Below are 22,994 nucleotides of genomic sequence, written 5' to 3'. Positions count from 1 at the left end.
AAATATCACTTAATTCCCTTGAAATTTTTAAAATCTCACTTAGCACCCCTTGAATTGACATTTTGGTAACATTGTCAACTCTTCTAACCAAAATTAATATTAGAAAATTCATGTCAGAGGAGAGAGACAATTTTAGTGCCCTTAATATCATTAGACTATTAAAAAATGAACATTTTACAGACCAAGGAAAAAAGTACTAAATTGGAACCATTTTAAAAGTGAGGGAGTGAAAGTCAATAAGGATTTATGTTGTAACTAATAGTCACTTCTATTTACCATGAGAGACAGTAGAAACAAATATACTATTCTTTAAACCATTTCTACAAATAAAATCCTCCATAGTGTTGGAGGCAATTAGCATTTAAAACCCATACATTTGAGCAAAAAAGTTCAGCAATAGATGAAATTAAACTTCAATATCATATAGAAAATTTACTTGAAATAGACTGACTTTTTCATGGGCGTGAAAGATGAAAACATTATTGTAAACAAAAAAAGTCAGAATTTGAAAAATCACGGCATTCGGAGCTTCAGTTACTTTATTTCTCATTTCTCTCGTACTTTACATGAACAGAAACAAACAAATAAATAAATAAATATAGTTGTGAAACACAAAAATAGGGCCATAAATATAGTATTGTTCTATTGTTGACAAATCTTTAAGTTTTGAATAGGTCAAACAACCTTTTTTAGTGGGGTGGAAAGTGTTTTTAGCTTCACCTGAGGCGATTGCAGGGATGAATGTAATAATTTCAAAGATTATGGGATGCAAAATGCTGAGCAATTTGCAAAACAACATCACTTTCCTTTTTTACATTTACATCTATCTGAAGTTGCAAATATGCAAATGTTAATACAACTACATGAATCGATTGAGCAAGGGCTTTTGAGATCTTAAGAACCCGTGAGTGTCTATTTTATAGAGGGTGAAACTACCTGATATATTAGATATACGGATAAAGATAAGATTAAGTTGGGAGGTCAATCAAATACTTCTAAGTGTGTTGGGATACTATCAAATTGTTACGGATGGTCTCTAATATAGTCTTGTTATTTTCCAATCCTTTTAATACCTATTTAACGCGTAAAGTCTCTCAAGATATCTCCTCCACCCGAATTAAAGAGTCTAGGCATCAGATGAAGCCATCCTCAAAGTTTAGAGCAAATATTCAGCAATGCTATTGTTTCGTCAACAAGAGAAAATTTTCATATTGCTTAACCGACCACTGCTGCTGTTGATCTGCTCTGTGTGCTTTACGATATTGCTCATATTCTACGCACTGCATGCCCCCGATTCCATCAACTTCACCGCCAAAAATGCAGGCTATGTCCCAAGCAACTCATCATCCTCGCTACATCCTCCTGCCAAAGGTAATTAATTAAGCAGCTCCTTGTATACAGTATAATCCATCGTCTCATCACGAAAGAATCTGATCGCACTATTTAATTCAGAATTTTAGACACATCCAAACTCACTTCTGCTGTCGTATTATTATTATTATTATTATTTTTTTTTTTTTGGCAGAAGATGCAAAATGTAACTTGTTTAAGGGTCGTTGGATTTGGGACGAGAAAGGTCCATTGTACACGAATTTCAGCTGTAAAACGATCCCGGACAAGAAGAATTGTTTCTTGCATGAGAGGATGGATAAGGATTTCCTTCATTGGAGATGGAAGCCCGACGAATGTGAACTTCCCGTCTTCGATCCCAGGAGCTTCCTAAGCATCGCACGGGGAAAAACAATGGCTTTCATAGGTGACTCAGTTTCCCGGAATCAGATGGAATCGCTGCTCTGTTTACTGTCTACGGTTTGTTGTTGTACACATTCTTCTCGCCTTCACTCACACATGTCTATCCTGTAACCACAACTTTATCACTTGATAGTTTTTTCAACATTAAAAACAGAGAAAATTATGCCACAATCTCGGATTGTTTTGGATGGACCAATATTTTTCATCCCACCTGACTTCACACATTCTTTTCTCGAGTTAAATACCTGCGTCGTCCATTTTTCTTAGCATGTCCACATATCATATCTGTAAGTTTTTTTTTTTTTTTTTAACAGCTGAACACTAATATCGAACTGGTAAAGTTAAGATGCTCCGACTTTGGAAGCCAGCAGCACGTACATCAATTTTCCATTTCCTCCCATTTACACACTATTTGCTACCTAGTAAATACTTCATCTTTTTAACTAATTTATTGTTTGGTATTTTGTCAGTGATATCTTTTGGGAAGATGAATTGTGCCTGAACATAAAAAAAAAAAAAAAATAGAAAAATGTTAATTTGCATGTAAAAAATTTCGTGTAGTATGAAAAATTTTACACCCATTTAAACCACTTAATCTGTAAGAAAAATTTTACGTCTATTGAACCAGTTAATCTCTTATTTCTACGAGCTTTGCATGGTTTCCTATGACAAAGTCGTCCCCCTCAAAGTTTGGAAATGGTTTACAAACAATGATGAGAAGATGAAATTTTTTTTTTTTAAGTTTTTTAGAAGATGAATTGTTTGATGTTGGATTGGGACATCTCTTATTTCTACTAGTTTAACTTAATTTTCTATTTAAGTAACTCCATGAATTGCAGGAGGAAACCCCAAAAGACGTATACAAGGACGCTAAAGACCGATTCAGGACATGGCATTTTCCTCATTACAACTTCACAATGATGTCCCTCTGGTCCCGATTCCTTGTCACTTCCTCGCAGACAATAGTCAATGGGTCAGTAACCGGCGGTTTTGACGTGCACCTGGACAAGGTTGATGATAATTGGGCGCCCAAACTACCAGTCGTAGATTATGCCATTTTTTCGGATGCCCAATGGTTCCTCAGGCAGAATTACCTATACGAGGGTGGCAATCTTATTGGATGTATTTACTGCCAGGAGCCTAATGTGACTGACCTCGGTCCGGGCTTTGCCATCCAAAGAGCATTTAGAACCGCTTTTAACTACATAAACGATTGCAAGAATTGCTTTGGGATTTTAACTTTGTTGAGAACAATTTCGCCATCCCAGTTTGAGAATGGGACATGGAAGACTGGGGGGAGCTGTGTCAGAACAAGCCCATTAGCCCCGGAGGAGATTCAGGATGCTGGTGGCACAGACATGGAGTACAGGAACATCCAGATGGCAGAAATTGAGAGTGCCCGCAAACGGGGAGAGAAAATTGGGAATAGATTTGATGTTCTAGATGTCACTGGGGCAATGCTGATGAGGCCTGATGGCCACCCTGGATTACACTGGCGAAACAAAAAGAAGGGATACAGTGATTGTGTCCATTGGTGCATGCCAGGGCCTATTGATGTTTGGAATGAATTTTTGCTTGAGGTGCTCAGGAGACAATCCCATTTTCCTCTTCGATCCAGATGACATGGTTCAAGATCATTTTGATGGAGGGATATGAATAAAAGAGATCATAACTAATTGGAAGTTATTTTTCAGTACTCATCAATCAGATACGAATGGCCATGGCATAGCATGTTAGGTTGTTTATCATGTTATAGATTCATTTGTTATTAATAGAACTAGGTAGCGAACACTTTGATGGACCAGCTAAGAGCTGTGATCCATCCATACATAGAGCTTCTTTGGGAGTTAGGTCATGCGGGGGTGCTTTCAGCATTATAATCATGCACTGTTACTTTGTTACTAGCAAAGTTGGGAAAAAAAATGTCCGACGGTTTCATCAGAATAACCACGGTATGAGGTTCTGCAATGAAATTTCTTAACATCTATCCATGATTATCAGCAATTTTGCCTTTTCACAAGATGGAATTTGGGGAAGAAAAAGTTCGACATAAGATGCACCTTTTTCTTGGCGCATGTTGTAGCTTAATATGCAATTCTTACCGCTCAAAACTTGCTAAAGCAAAATCTGTGTTAGGTTCAGTAGTGGAAGGAGCCAAGGCATTCAGAGGACAGGTTTTTACTATTTCGGGGAAGGCAGGGTGTAACGGTGCAAGCATACGATGGGGGGAAAGCTAGCTAGAGAGTTTTGTTTCGAGTAACATGGAATAAAGGAACAGATGGAATAGCTATTCAGGACTTGAAAAAGAGATCAAATGATCAACTTGAATTTGCGAATCCAATAGAAACAGGAGCTGTAACATGAATAATTGCACTTCAGAAATTGTATACTGTAGGATAAAATCGGGTGGCCGATCAAAGGATTAATGACGAGTGCCTTCAGTCCTTTTCAGCGCCAGTTTTATCAGAAGACAATTTTTACATTCAGTGGAGAGAACGAATGAGATTCTGACATGCGTATAAACGCGTTCCCCGGGTAGATTAATTAATTACGATTACTTCCTTATCTCTCTTGCAACATAGGATACTTAACCGTAGGATGTCGTTAGGGCGCCTTTTGAGGTGCCTTTCTTGGGAGCATGTAAAAAGATTAACCACCCATCTTCATCTTTAAGCACGCTTTGGACAGATATCCAAGAACATGCCCACTGCTCGCAAATTCTCTAAGCAAAGACCTAAACAAATGCCCAGTATTCAATATGAATCAATGAGTGGAGAAGCGGCGCTTGACCCTTCCTGAAATTATTGTCGCATAAGTTGAGATAGTGCAGATCGATATTTGTTGTGAAACTTAACACCAGCCTACATTGGGCTTTTCCATGAAAAGTTAACACTCCTAACTAGTCCTTTTTTCTTTTTCTAATATTAGCATCTTTAATCTTCTGGCGTACACAAATTTATCATTGATGCAGACAAAATTTTGCTCACAATTTTCTAATCATTTGTTGGGCAATTATGATTCAAATTAGTGATTCAGGTACACTGTGGAGGCCAAGTAACAGAACTAAGCCCATAAGAAGCCATTATGCGCATTTTCCCATCATAGAAAAGAATCGGGTTGCCTAGAGTTTGTTGCTTGTGGAAGATGGATTCATTAAGGATGAGTGTTCAGAATCTTTTCTTTTCTTGCCTTTGCATGATTCACGATGGAAGAGAAGAAAAGAAAGTCATTAGCTAAGCTGGTTAGTTCACCTACAACTACGAGTTACGGATCCACAGCAGCTCCAATCACGCTAAAAAGAAAGAAAACATGGACATCAAGGGGGACGGGAGAGACGGGAAAGTGACAGCAAGGCAAAAACGCCAGAAGTCAGGGCATTGAACGCGAGAATTCAAGGCCAAATACAACATCTATCATGAATTCATGATCTTCCAGCTTCATGACCTCTGTCACTAATTCACTTCTCCATTCATCTAAACATTAAAAGGTGCTCAAAGACTAATGAACTGCAGGGAGTCTTGTGAAAGCCCCTATTTTTGGAACAGACAAAAACCGGGGGCAGCACTTAGGACTTGTCGAATTGCGCATCATACATTTGTATGAGCTTTGATCGAATTAGATTCTCGTATGCACACAGAAACCACATCAGAGAGAGACCAGAGTAGACTCAAGATGAAGCCAACTTCAAAAGTATGCCGACGTGTTCATGAGCATTACCTCATCGACAAAGAGAAACTTCTCACCTTGGTTAACCGACGACCATCTTTTCTAATCTACTCATTATGTTTTACCGTCTTGCTCAGTTTCTATTTCTTGTGTGCTTCCAGTTCCCTCAGGTTCGCCTTCAACTCCAAACATGGACACCATTATGACCAAAGAAACTCCTTAGTTCAGCCCGGAAATGGTAGGCTAGGTACCCATCGATCATTTCATCTTTTATAATCTTGACAAGAACTCCCTTCCTCCCCTTTCATTCCTTCTGCTGCTTGTGAAAATCAATTAATGTAGTATCACTAGCACTAATTATAAATATAAGACGCTCTGTCGTTGGGCTTTGTAGATGATGAAAGATGTGACTTGTTTACGGGCCGTTGGATTCGGGATGTGAGAGGGCCTTTATATACAAATTTTAGCTGTAAAACGCTGCCCTATCAGAGGGACTGCTTATTGCACGGGAGGACGGACAAGGACTTCCTTCACTGGAGATGGAAGCCAGACCAATGCGAACTTCCAGTCTTCAACGCCAGGAGCTTCCTGAACATTGTTCAAGGAAAGACGATGGCTTTCATCGGTGACTCCCTTGCCAGGAATCAGATGGAATCGCTCCTCTGTTTACTCTCTGCGGTTAGTTGTTGAAATCCTCGGCTCATTCAGACGTGTCAACTCTTATTATTTTACTTTATTTTTATCTTTTCATCTTTTTATGAAAAAAAATAATTTTATTTTAATATCTGCACAAAAGACAGCAACTACATCAAACATTCAAACACGTCAGATCATAAAGACTAATAAACTATGGCCAACAATATTTATTTCGGATTTTTAGTTCTTTTTTTAAAAATAAATTGTCGCTACGTAACAGCGTGTAAACATTTGGAACCAAAAGTATAATTCTCTCTACAATTAAATTGCAAACTAGCATCCATTTAACTCAATCTCGGAGAAAGTTTTAATATATCTTACTGTGAAAGTATTTCTTGGCTCCAAACATTTGAAATTCGAACTAACAGGCCTTAGTCGCCCTTAATAGGCTACATTTAATTAGAAGAAAGTTACGTGAAAAAGTCAATTAAGAGTTATACGAAGGAAAAAGAAAGTTACTGTTTTTTCTTTGATTCAAGAAAAAAAAAGAGTTTTTGATGAATCAAAAGTTCAACCAACCGAAAAAAAAAGAAGGCATATTTACCAATTCCTCATTTGCCTATGATTCTTCTACTGGCCAAAAACAATGTCAGGTTCTTGCAGCATTCCTCACCATGAAATCTTCCCCTAGTGTCGGCAAACTTGTATGTCTATCTGTAGACCTTGATGACGAAGATCAATCTTTTACAGAGGATTTCCCGACTTTCTAATATGCGATAACGAGCTGCACCGCTATAAATCTAAGAATAATTTTAGCTTTTAAGGAACTCCATTTTGCAGGAAGAAACGCCAACCCAAGTATACAGGGATGCGGAAGACCGAACCGCAACATGCCACTTTCCTCGTCACAACTTCACCATCATGGTCCTCTGGACCCAATTCCTCGTCTCAGCCTCGGAGATAATAGCAAATGGGTCAGCAACCGGCGGGTTCCATTTGCACCTTGACAAGATTGACGACAGTTGGGCGCAAAAACTATCTGCCATCGACTACGCCATTATCTCGGATGGCCAGTGGTTCTTCAGACCCAACTACCTGTATGAAGGCGGTCGTTTTGTTGGTTGTATTTACTGCCAGGAAACTAATGTGACGGACCTTGGTCCCGGCTTTGCCATCCAAAAAGCTTTTAGACTTGCTCTCAAGTACATAAACGACTGCAACAGCTGCCCGAGGATAGTGACTATATTAAGAACATTCTCACCATCCCAGTTTGAGAATGGCGGATGGAACGCTGGAGGGACCTGCACTAGAACGAGCCCATTGGCCCCAGAGGAGATTAAGGATGGTGGTGGCCTGGATTGGTATTATAGGGGGATTCAATTGGCAGAGATCGACAGTGCACGCAAATTGGGAGAGAAAAAAGGGAATGTATTTGATATTCTTGATGTTACAAGAGCTATGCTTATGAGGCCTGATGGCCACCCTGGGTTACACTGGGGAAACCAATGGATGAAGGGATACAGTGACTGCATCCACTGGTGTTTGCCAGGACCCATTGACGCTTGGAACGACTTTTTACTTCAAGTGCTCCGAAGACAATCCCGCAATCCTCTCGGCTCTAGAACGCATGGCTCAAGATTCATAGGAAGAAAGTGAAACGCAAATAGAATCAAAGATGTGCTAAATCAAATGTATTTCACAGTATACTCATCAACCACCAGCAGTCTGCCGAGCAGTTGAGACTTGAGAGATCCCACCGCCCTCATCCATTTCATCTTTTTAGGCCTAAAAGAAACTGATAACAGATAAAAGATGTCGAAGCAGGGATTTGATGGTGCCGCTAAAATATACAGCCAGTTATTATTCAAGAACCTGAATTTCTTCAGAACCGTGTCATGCTCAGGGGCCAATCACTTCTTAAGACAAAAATACTCAGTACTTTCTAAAATGTAAAATATTAGAAGATTATATGAAACCACAGACTAAAGAAGGGGAATTGCTCGCTGACATAATTTCCAATAGAATATACCATTTGGCTGAGAAAGTAAAGGAAATAATATATAGTTGTCAGCAAGGCAATTCAAATAAATTTTCAAGCTAAGCAAGGCTAAAGTCCTATTCTTTACCAAGAATGGAAGAAAAAAAAAAAGAGAAAGGTCAAGTCCTATCAGTGTCTTGTACTTCAACAGGAGACCCAGAAAGCCGCTTTAAGGATTTTATATATATCCTTGGAAGATTTTGTCTATATTGCTAATGTTTGCACAACTACTGCAATGAAATGTGAAAGAGTAAATACACCATCAGTAACCTCTGAACTTGAACATTTCCTTAAAAAACAAAACCAAGTAAAGCGCAAAAGCATATATAAATCCTAGGAATGATACGCCTAAATCCAATACCTAGTGTAATAATCACCAACAAAAATATAGACATAGTTCATAGGCGCATCCGCATGAATAACTTAATTTTTAACGAAAAATACAACGGACAAGAACAAAATTCAACTCGCCTTTCAGTTCATAGAGCTATAAAGAGTCATCTCACTACTATAGCACCGTTGCTGCAATCTACAACCAGTTTGTACAACAAGAAAATGCAAGGAACAAAAATTTAGTACCTAATTTCACGTTACCATTGACTATCAGGGCAAGATATCTGAAGTCTCAAGGTTCAACAGTGCCACCACCAAGCACAAAGGAGCATAGTTCGCGGACTGGTGGACACTCAACCAATGCAATATCCATTGCATATCCAGTGACTGGCATCTTCAAATCCCGTAAAACAGTAAATGCCTCAGCCATTCGAGCCTTTGGCACTTCTTCGGCAACAGGACAATGTGGAATCCATGAATCAGGGCGATAATCCTCCCCAATTTCAATGCCATCTTTTCTCATTGCATCACACAATTGAAGGTGGAATTGAATGAGAGATAAGGATGGTGTTGGCGCAAGAAAGAGAACGTTGTTGTCATTAGCAAGGCTTCCAATTGAAGAAAATGACAACGGCAAAGGTTCTTGCTTTGAAGCAAAGTTTTTCACAATGTTTTCAAGTTTTGAGACATCGACAAGCGGGCTAGAAAATAAGGTAATGTGGGGTCTGGATTCAATTTCAATAAGCTGAGTACTAATCTGTCGGCGAGCCAACACATTCCAGGCCTTCAAGACCTGGTTTTCAAGTGCAGGATCAAAGTAAAGCTCCAATGCATAACCTTGTGACATTGGCTCTAAATTCAACCTCCTGCCAACAAATTAGTAACCATATCCTTAGGGGTTAAAGAGAAAACACATGACTGGCAATCATTTTACAATTGACCAGCTAAACAGAACGTAAAGCAACAAGCTAAAACAGCAATTAAAAATAAAACAATGGAATGAAACTAGATCTCAGTGTCACACATAACCAGAGTGAATTTAAAGAACCACGAAAATCAAGATAAATAGATAATTAGAGTGAGCCCATCAAAGTAAATATGCTTACGAAACCCCCACCTCCACCTCCATCCCCACCCCCACCCCCACCCCCCTAGCCCTCAACCCCAATATACGCGAATATGCAAGGTGCAAAAACAGCACGGACAGCAGGAAAGGCAAAAAAAAATTAGAAGTTACCCAATTGAGATTAGAGGCAGATGAATAGCAGGGAGGCAATTTGGGGACTGTAAGAACAGAATGGCCACAATTCGAGCTGCAGGCCGGGCTCGGGCGAGGAGAAAAGGAAAAAAAATGGAAAAACAAAAACTAAAGAGAGAGTTGAACTGCGGAGGAGGGGGAATACGTATTAAAAAGTTTCTGTGTTGAAGTTTTGATGCTTTAACAAGGAAAAGGACACAAGGAATAGAGGGTACCCATGGAAATAAAAAAGGGTTAGGAGCAAAGCAGACTGGATAGCTTAGTCTTGGGGGAGTTGGAAATAATAGTCCAAGAAATTTCTTTCGGTCGCTGCGGCCGGGGACGGGGAGAAAAAGTAAGAGGGTAGGAAAATGCTCAACTATCATACTACTCTTAAAGTAGTACATCTCCCTGATTTTTTTAAATTAAAGATTAATTTTTACTATATTGACAGGTATCATGGATTTAACAAGTATAACATATATACTGTCAATAAATATAAAATTTATATTTTAATTAATTAAAATATTGTGTAGGTTTTTATCCAATAATTATAATATATACACTATTAATATATATATAATTTATTCTTTAATTAATTAAAGCATGGTGTAGATTCTTTTTAAGTAAGAAAATTTGAATTTAAAATCTGTTACTTATAACTTCTCCTAACTTATCACCCAACCCTCCCCCAATTACAGCGTAGAATCCTTGGACTAGAGTTGCAAACGAGTCGAATCGAGTCGAACTTTGACCTAATCAAGTTAAAACTTGATTTAGCTTTATCACGCTTCAATTCGAGCTTGAGCTCGACGAGCTACCAATTTAAAATTCGAGGTCGAAAAAATAAAAAATAATTATTTTATTTTTTAAAAATAAATAAAATAATATTTCTTTCTTAATAAATAATAAAATATAAATGATATATGTGTAATTTTACTATTAAAATAAAAAATATAGATCGCTAGCTAACAATCTTAATATTTTTGAACTCAAATTCGATTTGGCCAACTTAATCTCGCTATTGATGAAGTTTGAGTTGAACTTGGACTCAGACGACTCGCGAACAGTTCGATTCGTTTGCAATTCTACCTTGGAGGCTTGGACTATTGTAAAGAAAAGCGCTTCGAGTTTTAGAAACACCAAGGGAGGGAATTTTGTAGGTAAGGGGCTCAAAATCCCTTGGCTATTCAAGAATTTTTCAAACACTTCTAGAGAAGGTGAGTTTTTTGGGAGCTTTTAGGAAGGTGAGTTTTTTTGGAGTTTGTCTAAAATTTTACTGTAGGCTACTGTAAAAGTTTTTTTAAAAAATTTTGAAATGTGTAGATTTTTTAATATTTTGAAGTGTATAGTTAAAAACTTTAAAATTTTTTTTGAGATTACTATAGATAAAGTTTTTAAAAAACTTGACAAAAAACTTGAACCCCAAACAAAGCCTTAGTTTGATCCATCTCCATCCCCCTTCCCTCACCCCTTAGTATAGGACCATTTCGCATAATGTTGTACTCCAAAAAAAAAAGAAAAGGAAACAATATTAATAGCAAGTGGTATAATCAGACCTCAAGAAACTGTCTTGAACGTGCTAGTCTTTTCAAAATGGACGCACAAATCACTCTTGATTCCGCGGGTATATAACTGAAAAACTTTTGAACTAATTTGGGGCCTGTTTGGAACCTGAGTTTTTTGAAAGTTTGTCTAAAACTTTACTGTAGTGCACTGTAGAAGTTTTTGAAAAAATTTTGTAAAAATTGTAAGGTGAAAAACTTTTTTGTAGAAGTTTTTGTAAGGTGGAAAAACTTTTTTTCCTTTTCTTTTTTTTTCTTTCTCTTTCTTTTTCTTTTTCTTTCTTTCCTTTTTCTTTTCTTTCCTATCTTTTTCTTCTTCTTCATCCCAGCAGCAACGCAAACGCAGCAACAACGCAATGGGGCAGCAACGCAACGCAGCCTCCTTTCAGCCCCTCCTCCTACTCTTCCGCCTGCTCCACCCCCAACTCCACCACCAGCCCCACCTCCTGCACCACCACCTGCTCCTCCACCAGCATCTCCTCCAACGCCACCAGCACCACCAGCACCACCACCACTACCTGCACCTCCTCCAACTCCAACACCACCATCGGCTCCTCCACCAGCACCTCCTCCAATGCCACCTCCCGCCACCCCTCTCCTCCCTTTGCCCTTCCCCCTCCCTCTTCCCTCGCCCGGCAGTCAAGGCGCAACTCCTCCACAAGCCAGTCAACTTTTTTTTTTTTTGCAATTTTCAGCCTTCCCCTCTCCTTACTCTATAAGAAGGATCACCTTACTATTGGCTTATTCTTTTTCTGCTACCGCTAAAACTTGCAGGATCCCGTCTGAGCCGCCGGCGACGAGTGTGCATTGGTCTTCTCCCATTTGCCTCCAGCATACGCTGCTCACAAACCCTGCACCTATAGGCTCGCAATATTCCCACCCGGAATATTCAGCTCGACCTGGAGCCGGAGCTCCAGCAGAGGATGGCTCGAATCTCTTGGCCCAAATAGACGAGGTCATCTCTTATCGTAGACAACAACTTGATTGTCCTCGGAGCCACAGCTAAGCAGGCCGCCGCCTCTCCAAACGGATAACCCGACAAATCTCCTGGCATTGACGTGTCCCGTGTACGTCCGAATAAGCCGATGATCTGCAGTGTGCCACGTCTTCAAGCACCCATCAATTTAAAAAAAAGGGTACAAACTGCCGGTGAAGAGAGCGGATGGCAGGGGAAGATGGCGTGGAGAGGGAGAAAGGCAAAAAAAAAAAAAGGAAACGTGGAGGCCTCGCCGGACGTGGTGGTCGGCGACGGAGGTGGTGGTGGGTTGGGATGGGGGAGGAAGAAGAAAAAAAAGGGAAGGGAATTTTTTTTTTTTTTTTGTGTTTTGGGTATTTTGAAGTGTGTAGGTAAAAAATTTTGAGAAGTTTTTTGGGATCCTGTAGCAAAAGTTGTTAAAAAACTAGTAGGTAAAAAACTTGCTTAAAAACCTGACTTCCAAACAGGCCCTTGGTCATAAACACTTATCATGCTTATTGGTTTGAAGCCAATATTTGATGTCTGATGATTAATTATATGTTTAGTCTACGGTGATAGAGTGTAACTTTGGGTTTTACCCAACACGAAAAGTAGGTAATAACGCGCATGAAGACACAAGCAGCAACAATCAAGAAGTAGGTTCTTTGGTTTGTTTCAATTGAAAGTATCAATTAGTAGTTAATAGTAGTATTTCCAACCTTTTTAACACCAAATTAAATAGGTATAGGTGGAATTGGGATCTCCTTGGCAAATCGCTTAAAAAGTGAAAAGCTTATAAAACTCCTAAACTAAAAGCATAATGCTTGGGAGTTTTCAATTTTCGTGCCCACAACACTGCAAGAATAAAACGTTTTATGTGACACAAACTCCCCTTTTGCCTTTTCTCCTTTACTTGAGAATAAGAAAGATAAGAAGACAAGAAGACGTGGATGTCAGCAATTCACTCAAAAATAAGTAAATAAATGAATAACAAAGGATATTGATCTGAACGGGCTAGGACAGCGACTAAAGGTAACGCAATCCAAACAAGGCCTGGAACTACGTATATGGCCGACTTAACAGTAATGAGAACAGCAGAGGCCCAAGAAAGAGTTTACAGTTTCCTTCAAACCGAAGAACACGGTTCAACGTCTGTGCGCGAATGGCACTGGCAAAACTTCTTAAAGCAGTACAACTGATGCTATAATTAATTCGCTTTCACTGAGGAACACGCAGGTAAAGTGGGATAGGATTTCGAGCATTGGGAGCTGAATCCCAAACGGAAAATGCACTGCTGGAGTTCATCCATTTCTTTGTCATCTCAGGGTAGTGGCGGTCCAATACATCTTTCAGGCTCTCAGTTGTGTTCACCCGTTCCAGACCTTTCTTGGTGTACGTCTCCTCGTTGAAATTGCTTGTGAAGAACCTGTCTGCCTCTAGTCTCCTGGAGATATACACCAATGGCAAACGTTCAGCTTGTGAGAGGATTATTAAGCCTTTATTTATACTGAGAAAGACTAAATTAAGTGAGAGAGGATTCTTTCTATATTGAACTGATTTGAGTGACATTATAAAAAACTGCTGCTGCTGCTGCTAGCCTAAGTATACCTCGTTGCCATGATGACGAATATGATGAATGCTGTCTCGCTAATGGCGAAACCCTTGATCTTTTTCTCTGCCATGAGCCCCACTAACAAATCCAACTCCTCAACATCGTTACCATAGACCTCACGAAGAGTTTTGATGGATTCAGCATCATCTGTGAGGTCTTCCCATTTGGAGATGGGGATTAACAGGAGGGCCCTCCTGAAAGCATTGTATCTAGCTACGCTTCTTTCCCTGTCCCTAAAAACTGCGTCGCATAACACCCGGAGTGTCAAATACGCATCACATCACTGTTTGATTAATACTCTTTTAGGCAAAACCAGAACTCAAACTCTTTATCATTCTCTAGAATCCAAAGCAAATAAAAACCCCAAAAAAGCCTGGAGAGGAAGCAATTGATAACTTACTCTCAAGAGCTGGAAGGTCGACGTGATCAGGCCTTTCGGTTCCATCCGGATTCTGTGGAATAATATCCCTGAGCCACAGAGGATAATTCCAGAGCTCAAGTGCTGCACATGCTTGGTGACCCATTGATACCATTTGCCTGGTGAATCCAATACCTGACAACATCTTTTCCCCATTTATACCGATCAGATTGGGCATGGCAATCCTGCAATATGAGGATGATCACCGAACACTTATTATTATACTAAAACAACAAAATGTACTGCACTACTTACTTACTACACAGTCTTTTCCTGTTTTCTTTTTGAAATAGGCTGCATTAATTAGTTGTGTATAATGGGCTGCTGAAGATATTCTTTTGTATACATGCCTAATTAATTAAAAGCAGAGCAATAAGTACTGTTAAAGAGTAATCATACTGTTTGGACAGAGGAGGAGATTTATTGGGTCCTGTTGCGGCATTGATGTCTCTGAGGAGAAGGTCATCCGGCAGGAGGGAGTGCATCCTGTAAACGCTCACAAATTCCTCAGTCAAGGAGTAAGGTACCCCATGATTCTCAGGCTTCTTCAGCCCCACCAGACCGCTCAAGATGACTCCTCCAACGTGCCCAAATGTATCCTTAAACTTCTTTCCCAGCAAGCCATACCTATTTTTCAATTATCATTGGGTTCATTTAAATTGCGGAAGAAACCAGAGTCGATCTCAGACGCTAATAATTCAATAGTGACGGATAAGAAGCTTAGTAGCAGTATAACATATAGTGGGAGAATGTTTAACATAGACCGGCGATGCGAGCCCCATTTTTGGGACCTGCGTTTTTGTCTCACGGTGCCATATATATATATTGAATGCTTAGTTCTCTTAGTCATCGTTTATGCTATTAATTTCCCTGTTTCAGAATTGACATAGGTGTATGCTGGACTGCTGAATCTGGAAACCACGTACGGAAAAAATAATTTATCATTGTCATTAGCACGCACTTGTAGGAGGGGAAGGACTGGAGTAGTGTGTGTGTATGTGTGTGTATATATATATGTGTGTGTGTGTAGTTGTTACCAATTGGCCCGCATTGCTGCATGCAGAGTGTCGGTTTTGAGGAGCTCAACAGTCCAATCAATGGTGTGGATCTTTGCGATTATAGCAGAAGTCACCAGTCTTGCATGCCGATACAATTCCTCGTCACCCAGCTCCGGATATTCCTTCTGCTCCGGTAATTTAATTCCATTCAACAGCACAAAAAGTCAGAATAGATATTTAAAGACCATATATATTCAAAAGCCAATTCGTGTATTTCTAAATATTCGAGTACTGAGCCGTGACGTGATTAGAGATTATCAGTAGTATTGGTTGGTTAACAAGTTAATTTAAGTGCATGCATCAATATATATATATATATAATTAATGACAACCTTCAAGGCATCGCAGACCGAATTATGCTCCATGACAAAGAGGGCCTGGAGCAGAGATACGCCGGCCCAGCTGTTACGGACGTCGCCGGAGATGGCACGTCCATCATCATCCTCGTGGAGAAGAAGTCCATCCTTGGATATCTTGAGCTTTCCATCTTTAAAAGTCCTCACTTTTTTCAGGCTCTTCTCGTCACTCCCGTAAATAGCACTCGCATCCCTAACAGTTTACACGCGCAGTACATGCATGCACCAGCACCACTCAATTAATTCACACTCAGCTTATGGTAGCATTAAGGGATATTTTCAGAAACCTCCCTTGAGGTTTCTAACAATTTCACTAAACTCTCCTGAGATTTGAAAAATTACACTCAACTCTCTTGATTTCATAGTTTTAGTAACAAAATCTTAAAATAATATTGACTTGGTCAAATTTTTAAATAAATATCCTAAAATACCCTTGTATAATGAGTTTTAATTTATTTTTCTATACAATTATAAGATGATCTAGTATAATTATAAAGAAAAGATGCCAAATTTTATCACTATGATAAACAACTATGCCAAATTTTCATGTCCACACCTACTATTTGATAAACAACTACAATAATAAATTTATCACTATGATAGGATACTTTTGATGGTATTTATTATGAATTTAGATTTATAAGATAGAAAAGAAAATGTTGAAATAATTTATTTAAAATTTATGAATTTTTCGAGTAGTGGGATTATCATTATTTAGTAATGGTTTGGAGCCATTTCCTTTTTGATTTATTGTTAATTTTAATATTGAAAAATAGAAAATAAAGATCAGCAAAAACATTAGATTATATATAAGTTAACTTACCAAAAAAATTACTAGTTCGACATTTGATTACAATAGAAACTAGAGGTAATAGTGGTATAGTTTTATTGGCAAAAAAAAAAAAAGGGAATAAGAAGGAAAAAGAATGAAAAAAAAATTTTAAAAGTCATTCTAAGTATAAGCATAGCAAATAAAGGAATTTCATTACTCCTTCTGTCCCATTAAAAATGTCAAACTTTCTTTTTTGAAATATCCCAAAACAACTATCATGTTAAAAAAGTCAAAACACCTTTTAGTCTCTCTTTTCAATATAGCTCTTCTTTCTAACCATATGCATGTTACCATTTAAATTTAAATTTTGAATTTATGGAAGTAAAATTGGAAAGAGAATGACAAACATTACAATCAAACCACTATTTTTAAAAAGTTGGATTCCCCAAACATGACTAAATAAATGGGACGGAGGGAGTAAAATATTTAAGAACAGTATTGTCATTTTAAATGATAAGGAGGTGGGTGTAATTAATTTTTAAAAGCTTGAGGCAGCCAAACAAAATCGTTAATAACCTCAAGGGAAGTTTCTGAAATTATCCCTAGTATTAAACTGTATATTAACACATGCATCCTAATTCAAAAGGATAATTAAGAAGAAGCTTGGCTTTGCTGTTGACTATACTGAAATTTCTTACCACCAAGGTGTTCTGCGGTTCAAGTGACCGGTCTTAATCTCGTAGAAGCCTGTAGGAACCTCCTTTGTCTTATAAAACTTGAAAGACTTGAGAGGGCACTGGCTTGCGACTTCAGCCGGTGCAGTAAGTTCAATCTGAACCCGACATTTCAACATATTAAACTTTGATATTAGTGATATGGCCCACCGCCAACATTATCAAATTATATAGGAATAATATATATACTTAAACAGATAAACACAAACAGACGTCGTGCGCCATCAAATACCATCTAAATTAATGCCGTCCAACAAAGACGTTTACTAGTACTAGCTAATATATACAAGTATATATGTGTGTGTGTGACTGTGTGTTGAGCAGGACCTGTTGGGTATCTTCTAAGTGGTCGATCCAGTCGTGTATCATGAATTGTATCCAGGAAGCTGCGATCATGTTGAATTGCTTCCCCGTATCTTTGAGATTTCTACGTGCTAGAAGCTTTGTTGCGACCACCATAGGATTCGGCTTCAATAACTGCATCATGCATGTATTTAACATTTATTGACGTAAACAAAATGTTTCTGCAATTAGATCGAGCTAATCAATGCTCAAGGAAACTTGCTTTGCAGAAAATGGAAAAAGACGTGATTAAATGGTTATGGCTCCTAATAGAAATCATAAGAATCGTAACTAGGAAGCTAAATATTCTGGGTGAAATTGCAGAGGCAAGAATATGGAGTTCAGACCTGCTTTTTTTTTTTTTTTTTATAATGATAGAAGTTGCATATAATTGTTCCAGCTAATATGTTGCTCAAAAAAAATAATACTCTATCTCAAAAAAATATGTCTTTTAGTATTTTCTTTTATTCTACCCATTTTTAAATGTCACTTAGTGTACGTTTAAGCCTTTTGGGGCTTATTCATCCTCAAGGTTTCGAGATTTAGTGCGAAAACTACATGGATCTGCCTCGGGAGGAGCTGAGCTAGGTATCCGTATTTCGTAGCCTCTTGTTAGTTCCAAAACATTTGCCAACAAACAAGTAATCGAAGAAGCAAGCAATATATACTTGGACATACCTTGTTACGCTGGTCAACGGGAAGAACGTTCCTCCCAAAGAAGGAATCTTCGCTACCAGCACCTTCGTTGAAGGGATCATTAAACTCTCCGTCGGCCGTCCTAAAAGGAAAATCCGCCGGGTTGAATCGAACACCTGCTGGCGTTTTGCCAACGTTGAACAAATTGTATTCCTGATGCAGGTGGCGACGAATGCTCAGATATATTAGCCCCAGGAACACCGGCAAACGATGCCAAATCCCCAGCTTGTCCACGAAGTGAATGATCTGCATGTCAAGGACCAAACATTATTAATTATAAGTGAATGAACCTCATCACTTATGCTTTCATCGATTAGATTCATTCTAAATGTTTTATGATACAACAATAATGGCCCATAAACTGATAAAGGATTGTGTGGAGGAGAAATAAGCAAGAGGACTAATTATTACGAGAAAGAGAAGCTTGTCAACGAGAGTCATCCGCTTTACAACTTCATGGAAATCTTTGTGGATGAAGTTATGAAAAGGGGCCACCAAGACGGCCTTGACGGAATTAGCTACTAGTGTAGCCATGCTTTTTCTATCGATTCTGAGGCTGAGCTTAACTACGGGTCGATCTCCCTGTTATATTATATGATATGAGAAGAAGAAAATGCGCATCGATGGTGATCTATTTATAACATCAACGGACCCTGGCCTGCTGATTGGCTGCTTGGAATGCAGGTCACGGACTCACGGGCCTCACGGCATGGGTAATCTATCTAGACTTTTACAGTTTAATAATCAACTCCCTCAGCGACTAGTCAAAAACTAATATGTATGGAATAGCCAATCTAGGGGCTCCAGGATAGGACTACAAATCTATCTTTTCTTTTGTTCCCTCGAAGTCACTAGTCAAAAAGTACATGTACGTTATAGCCAACTAAGGGGCTCCCGGATAGGCTCTGTAGTCTCAAAAAAAAAAAAATTGTTTCTGAGAAAAAGCTAGATTTCAAAATGTTGATAAGGAGATTTGATTTTTTAATCTACGTTCAAGTATCATTTTAAAATTCTCCTGATGGCCGACTACTTTAGAAATAGGCAGTTCTGCTGTGTGAATTTGATCGTTCAATTTTCAAACGTTAATGACACAGAAACTGAACAGTCACAATAGCAAATTTGGCAGATTTAAATAAAAGATTTCTTTCAAAACTGAATAATGTGACTTCGCAGATCGACGCTTGTCTTATCTTATTTGTGTTACGTACCAATCGCAGATTAATGCAGAGATAGAGAGTGGTTTCGCCGATTACTGCAGAGACAGAGAGTGGTTTAATTTTAGGCCTCGCCTCATACTTGGGTGGAATTGACGGCTGCTGTGTGTCTAGCATACTTCGAGGATCTTGGCCGCCCCCAGTTTTTGTCAAATTTTTATGCATTTTTCGTCGCAACGGATCTTCTGTCCCACACTCTGTTTGATTGAGCACATCCAAATGTATGGATATGGTCCAGAGAGATATAATCATGATTTCAATTCAATCCTATTACGGCATTACGCTATCGGTTTCTTATTGAAATGTAATAATGATCGGCTGTGGACTGCGATATTACAGAATTTCTTGGTGAATCCAAATGTAATTTAAGAATAGGATGCAGTCTACAGAGAGAATTTTCAATTCAATCTTTAACGTTCCCGTTACGCTATTGCTTTCTTATTTCAAATATTAATAAATAAAGATCGCTGTGGACTGCGACGCTTTCTTCTCGGAAGAGGGCGAAATGCCCAAGTATGAAATTTCTCGTGAGAATCCAATTACGGTAGGTACAGCACATGCCAAGTGTTAAAATATTTCCCACATGTAGACTGTGTTAATATCACGACGCCACGCTTTACTTTTCAAATTCGTGTGTCAGAGTTTTTGTAGATATAATACTGCAAATTTATTAATATTTTGATTTTTTTTTAAATAATTTTAGAAACCTCCCTTGAGGTCTTTGACTATTTCACTTAACACCCCTTAACTTTAAAAAAACTTTTGGCTTCCATACTTTTAACTTTTTATAACAAATGGTTAACCCATTTAAAAATATAGTACTATTTAAAATCTCATTTTTGGATAGAGAAGACGTTTTTATTTCAAAAGTGTCCATTGTTGTCCTAGTTCTTTTCTAAAATTGAAAGCACGCAATAAAATGTTGAAAATAGAGGCAAATTATACAAATGTATAATTTTCACCGACACAATATAACATTAGGTATTTTAATGTACAAAATAAAAAAAAAAAGTCTTAAGACTCTATTCAAAGTGTTTTCAAGCCAAAAAAAATATTATTCCTTTATTGCTATTGTGAAGTACTTTCGATCAATTTGATGACATTCTCACATTTTTAGAAATTTTAAAATTTCTTGTTTAGATCGATGGCTTGAAAACCCCCCAAAAAAAAAGAGAGAGGTAAAGCGTTTACATTTACCAACCCATTTGAGGTTTTTTTTTCCAAAGACAACAATTATTTTTTTAATTCAAAAGTGCTTTGTAGATGAACTTAAGGATTTTATTAATTGTGTAAACAATTTTTAAATTTTCTACTTCTTGTCTAGATTAATGGCTTGAAAACTTGAAAAAGATAACTTCTTAACTATATATTAAGAAACTTTTAATTGAGGTGTCTTTAAGATACAAAATGTTATTTTCTTCATTGTAACGCTCTCAGATAAATTTCGTCGATTTTCTAATTTATTTAGAATATCAATATTTATTATATTTATTGTGTAGACGAATGACATGAGAATTATTAATAGGTCTTTCAACCTTATTAACACTTTGTAATTCCTAATTAAAAAAATTATATCATCCAAGCTTTCAAAAGTTAAGGGATTAACTTGATTTGTTATGAAACTAAAATAATTCACAAAAAAGGCAATATTGGAATGAAAATATATATTCTATCCACCAATGAGTTTTTAAATACTATATTGGAAATGGGTTGATATTGTTACAACTAGTTAAAAATAGGGAGGCAAGTGATTTTTCAAAGTTTAGAGGTATTAAGTGATATTACTACAAAACGTCGGTGGAGGTTTCTAAAATTATCTCCGATGTTTGCTCCACATTAAGCGTTCACTTCCCGTTTGGCACTTGGGATCCTCGGTGACATGTTTTCTATGCCAATCCAATGCCACCTATAATATTGTGTAAAGTATCCTGTTATTATTTACACTTGTGTTAAACCAAACCAAGTTGAATTATTAGAAAATTAAAGTGTAAATAATAACAGGATACTTGGCGCAATACTATAGGTGGCATTGAATTGGCATAGAAAAATATGTCACCGAGAATCCCAAGTGCCGTTTGGCTGCTCTTCGGCATAAGCTTCCGGTATTTTATCGGCTGCCCAATGTGTCAAAGAAATTTTATTGGCTGCCGCTTCTTCTTCATAAAAACAATTCAAGTGTGAATGAATCGCTCGCAGAATTAGGAAAATATGAAACGTTCTCCCTGGCGCACAAGGCAATTGAACACGTCCAAAAGCACAACCTGTCTGCTTGAAAGATACAAATTGAAGCCTTTATATTATTCTGACATCTAGAATATTTTGACACAGTAATAACGTTGAAACTTGAAAAATGCTGGCTCTCGGGCTTAGTCAGTCCCCGACAGCACAGAAAAAAAAAATTTTAATGCTGACTAGTCCGTCAGCCAATCCGTCTTCTTTCTCCAATAGCCCACGTTCGATCCTAGTCGTCTTCTTTTTGTTGGGCAAAACACTCCGCTAGCCTTTACCGCATAGTTATCCAAACAATGAGTGGGAGAGGATGATGGAGAAAAAGGAAAGAGAAGAAAGTAACCTTCGTTTCTTTTTTAAAAAAAATTTTTGAACTCGATTTATTTGATATGTGAATTAAGTGTCGAGTTAGAGTTAATATAATCTTTTTATAATTATTAGAGGAGATAAGTGATATTTTAAAACTTTAAATGCATCAAGTGATATTAAAAAAATCTCAAGGGAGGTTTTTGAGATTATCTCAATTGGTAAAGAAACAATATCAACTACGTTGATTTTTTTGTCGAATTTTGGGCAACACTAAGCATTCAAACTTGTCGAGGATGTAGACACGAACAAATAGTATATCAAAGATGCATTAAATGAACCACCCGATGATAAAGCACCAATGGCCACAATATCTGCGGAATCTTGTCAAAAATCATGATAACAATATATTAAGGACCTGTTTGGAAGTCTAATTTTTTTTGCAAGTTTATATTATACTAGTTTTTTTATAATTTTTGCTACAGAAACCCCAAAAACTTATCAAAGTTTCTAACCTACACACTTAAAATATCCAAAACACAAAAAAAAAAATTTTTCCTTCCCCTTTTCTTCTTCTTCCTTCCCTACCACCACCTCCGCCGCCGGTTCCAGCGCCAGTCTTTTTTTTTTTTTTTTTTTTTCCTTTTTCCCTCTCCTTCTTTTCCTCCCTTACAGCCCATTGCTTTCTAATTTTGCTTCTTCCACCGGTGTCCTCACCTCTAAATCATCATCATCTTCTTCTTCTTGCTTCCACAGGGACCTAACGTGCAAAATCTTGAAAACCCAATTCCCTTTTCGCCCATCATGATCCAACTCATCTTTTTCCTCATTATTATCGTTCTTTTCCTTTGCCAAAACTGGGATGGCGTCTTTCACGGATATGGCAGCGTCATAATTGCTCTTACTTCCTTTGGACCAGAAAGATCTAAATAGGTATCTAAAGGGGCAGAGAGGGTGGCGGGCCAAGGGAGATGGCGAGCAGAGGGAGGAGGAAAGGGATGGTGGGCAGAGGGTAGTGGCAGAGGAGAGGGGAGGAAAGGGGTGGCGGGGGAAGGAAAGGAGAAAAGCAAAAAAA

At 38.1% G+C, this 22,994-nt stretch overlaps 4 protein-coding genes across 5 annotated transcripts; 2 read left to right on the top strand and 2 right to left on the bottom strand.

Moving 5' to 3' along the window:
- Nucleotides 1–1,175: 1,175 nt before the first annotated feature.
- LOC113698833 (xyloglucan O-acetyltransferase 3-like) lies at nucleotides 1,176–3,374 on the top strand. Its single transcript, XM_072056842.1, has 3 exons — nucleotides 1,176–1,371; nucleotides 1,526–1,809; nucleotides 2,592–3,374. The coding sequence occupies exons 1-3, from the start codon at nucleotides 1,176–1,178 to the stop codon at nucleotides 3,372–3,374; spliced, it is 1,263 nt and encodes a 420-aa protein (XP_071912943.1).
- A 399-nt stretch (nucleotides 3,375–3,773) lies between these two features.
- Nucleotides 3,774–8,087, top strand: LOC113698831 (xyloglucan O-acetyltransferase 3-like). Its single transcript, XM_027218777.2, has 4 exons — nucleotides 3,774–3,926; nucleotides 4,441–4,501; nucleotides 5,789–6,096; nucleotides 6,895–8,087. Exons 1-4 carry the CDS (start codon nucleotides 3,774–3,776, stop codon nucleotides 7,708–7,710), a joined length of 1,338 nt encoding a protein of 445 aa, XP_027074578.1. The 3' UTR covers nucleotides 7,711–8,087.
- A 406-nt stretch (nucleotides 8,088–8,493) lies between these two features.
- On the bottom strand, nucleotides 8,494–10,022 carry LOC113698279 (uncharacterized). Its single transcript, XM_027218045.2, has 2 exons — nucleotides 9,663–10,022; nucleotides 8,494–9,291 (listed from the first exon to the last, which is right to left on the bottom strand). Exon 2 carries the CDS (start codon nucleotides 9,270–9,272, stop codon nucleotides 8,718–8,720), a length of 555 nt encoding a protein of 184 aa, XP_027073846.1. The 5' UTR covers nucleotides 9,273–9,291; nucleotides 9,663–10,022; the 3' UTR covers nucleotides 8,494–8,717.
- Nucleotides 10,023–13,133: 3,111 nt separating this feature from the next.
- LOC113699944 (alpha-dioxygenase PIOX) lies at nucleotides 13,134–18,781 on the bottom strand. Of its 2 annotated transcripts, XM_072056942.1 has the most exons (10): nucleotides 18,582–18,781; nucleotides 18,153–18,416; nucleotides 17,460–17,609; nucleotides 17,097–17,230; nucleotides 15,603–15,819; nucleotides 15,250–15,395; nucleotides 14,612–14,839; nucleotides 14,195–14,397; nucleotides 13,791–14,034; nucleotides 13,134–13,626 (listed from the first exon to the last, which is right to left on the bottom strand). In XM_072056942.1, exons 1-10 carry the CDS (start codon nucleotides 18,702–18,704, stop codon nucleotides 13,401–13,403), a joined length of 1,935 nt encoding a protein of 644 aa, XP_071913043.1. In that variant the 5' UTR covers nucleotides 18,705–18,781; the 3' UTR covers nucleotides 13,134–13,400. The 2 variants fall into 2 exon arrangements, with proteins under 2 accessions (XP_071913043.1, XP_027076095.1); XM_027220294.2 differs by lacking the exon at nucleotides 17,460–17,609.
- Nucleotides 18,782–22,994: the final 4,213 nt, after the last annotated feature.

This window comes from Coffea arabica, chromosome 7c (assembly GCF_036785885.1).
Source record: "Coffea arabica cultivar ET-39 chromosome 7c, Coffea Arabica ET-39 HiFi, whole genome shotgun sequence".
Taxonomy (NCBI): domain Eukaryota; kingdom Viridiplantae; phylum Streptophyta; class Magnoliopsida; order Gentianales; family Rubiaceae; genus Coffea; species Coffea arabica.
This window is presented reverse-complemented; position numbering and strand designations above follow the sequence as displayed.

Excerpts from the sequence above, each read along its gene's own strand:
- LOC113698831 (XM_027218777.2), top strand. The coding sequence starts at position 3,774 with ATGGAATTTGGGGAAGAAAAAGTTCGACATAAGATGCACCTTTTTCTT. Across the intron at positions 3,927-4,440 it reads CCAAGGCATTCAGAGGACAG|ATATCCAAGAACATGCCCAC; the intron begins GTTTTTACTATT and ends CGCTTTGGACAG. Across the intron at positions 6,097-6,894 it reads TCCTCTGTTTACTCTCTGCG|GAAGAAACGCCAACCCAAGT; the intron begins GTTAGTTGTTGA and ends TCCATTTTGCAG.
- LOC113698833 (XM_072056842.1), top strand. The coding sequence starts at position 1,176 with ATGCTATTGTTTCGTCAACAAGAGAAAATTTTCATATTGCTTAACCGA. Across the intron at positions 1,372-1,525 it reads GCTACATCCTCCTGCCAAAG|AAGATGCAAAATGTAACTTG; the intron begins GTAATTAATTAA and ends TTTTTTTGGCAG. Across the intron at positions 1,810-2,591 it reads TGCTCTGTTTACTGTCTACG|GAGGAAACCCCAAAAGACGT; the intron begins GTTTGTTGTTGT and ends CATGAATTGCAG.
- LOC113699944 (XM_072056942.1), bottom strand. The coding sequence starts at position 18,704 with ATGGCTACACTAGTAGCTAATTCCGTCAAGGCCGTCTTGGTGGCCCCT. Across the intron at positions 14,840-15,249 it reads GCAGCAATGCGGGCCAATTG|GTATGGCTTGCTGGGAAAGA; the intron begins GTAACAACTACA and ends ATTGAAAAATAG. Across the intron at positions 14,398-14,611 it reads TCTCCTCCTCTGTCCAAACA|GATTGCCATGCCCAATCTGA; the intron begins GTATGATTACTC and ends CTCATATTGCAG.
- LOC113698279 (XM_027218045.2), bottom strand. The coding sequence starts at position 9,272 with ATGTCACAAGGTTATGCATTGGAGCTTTACTTTGATCCTGCACTTGAA.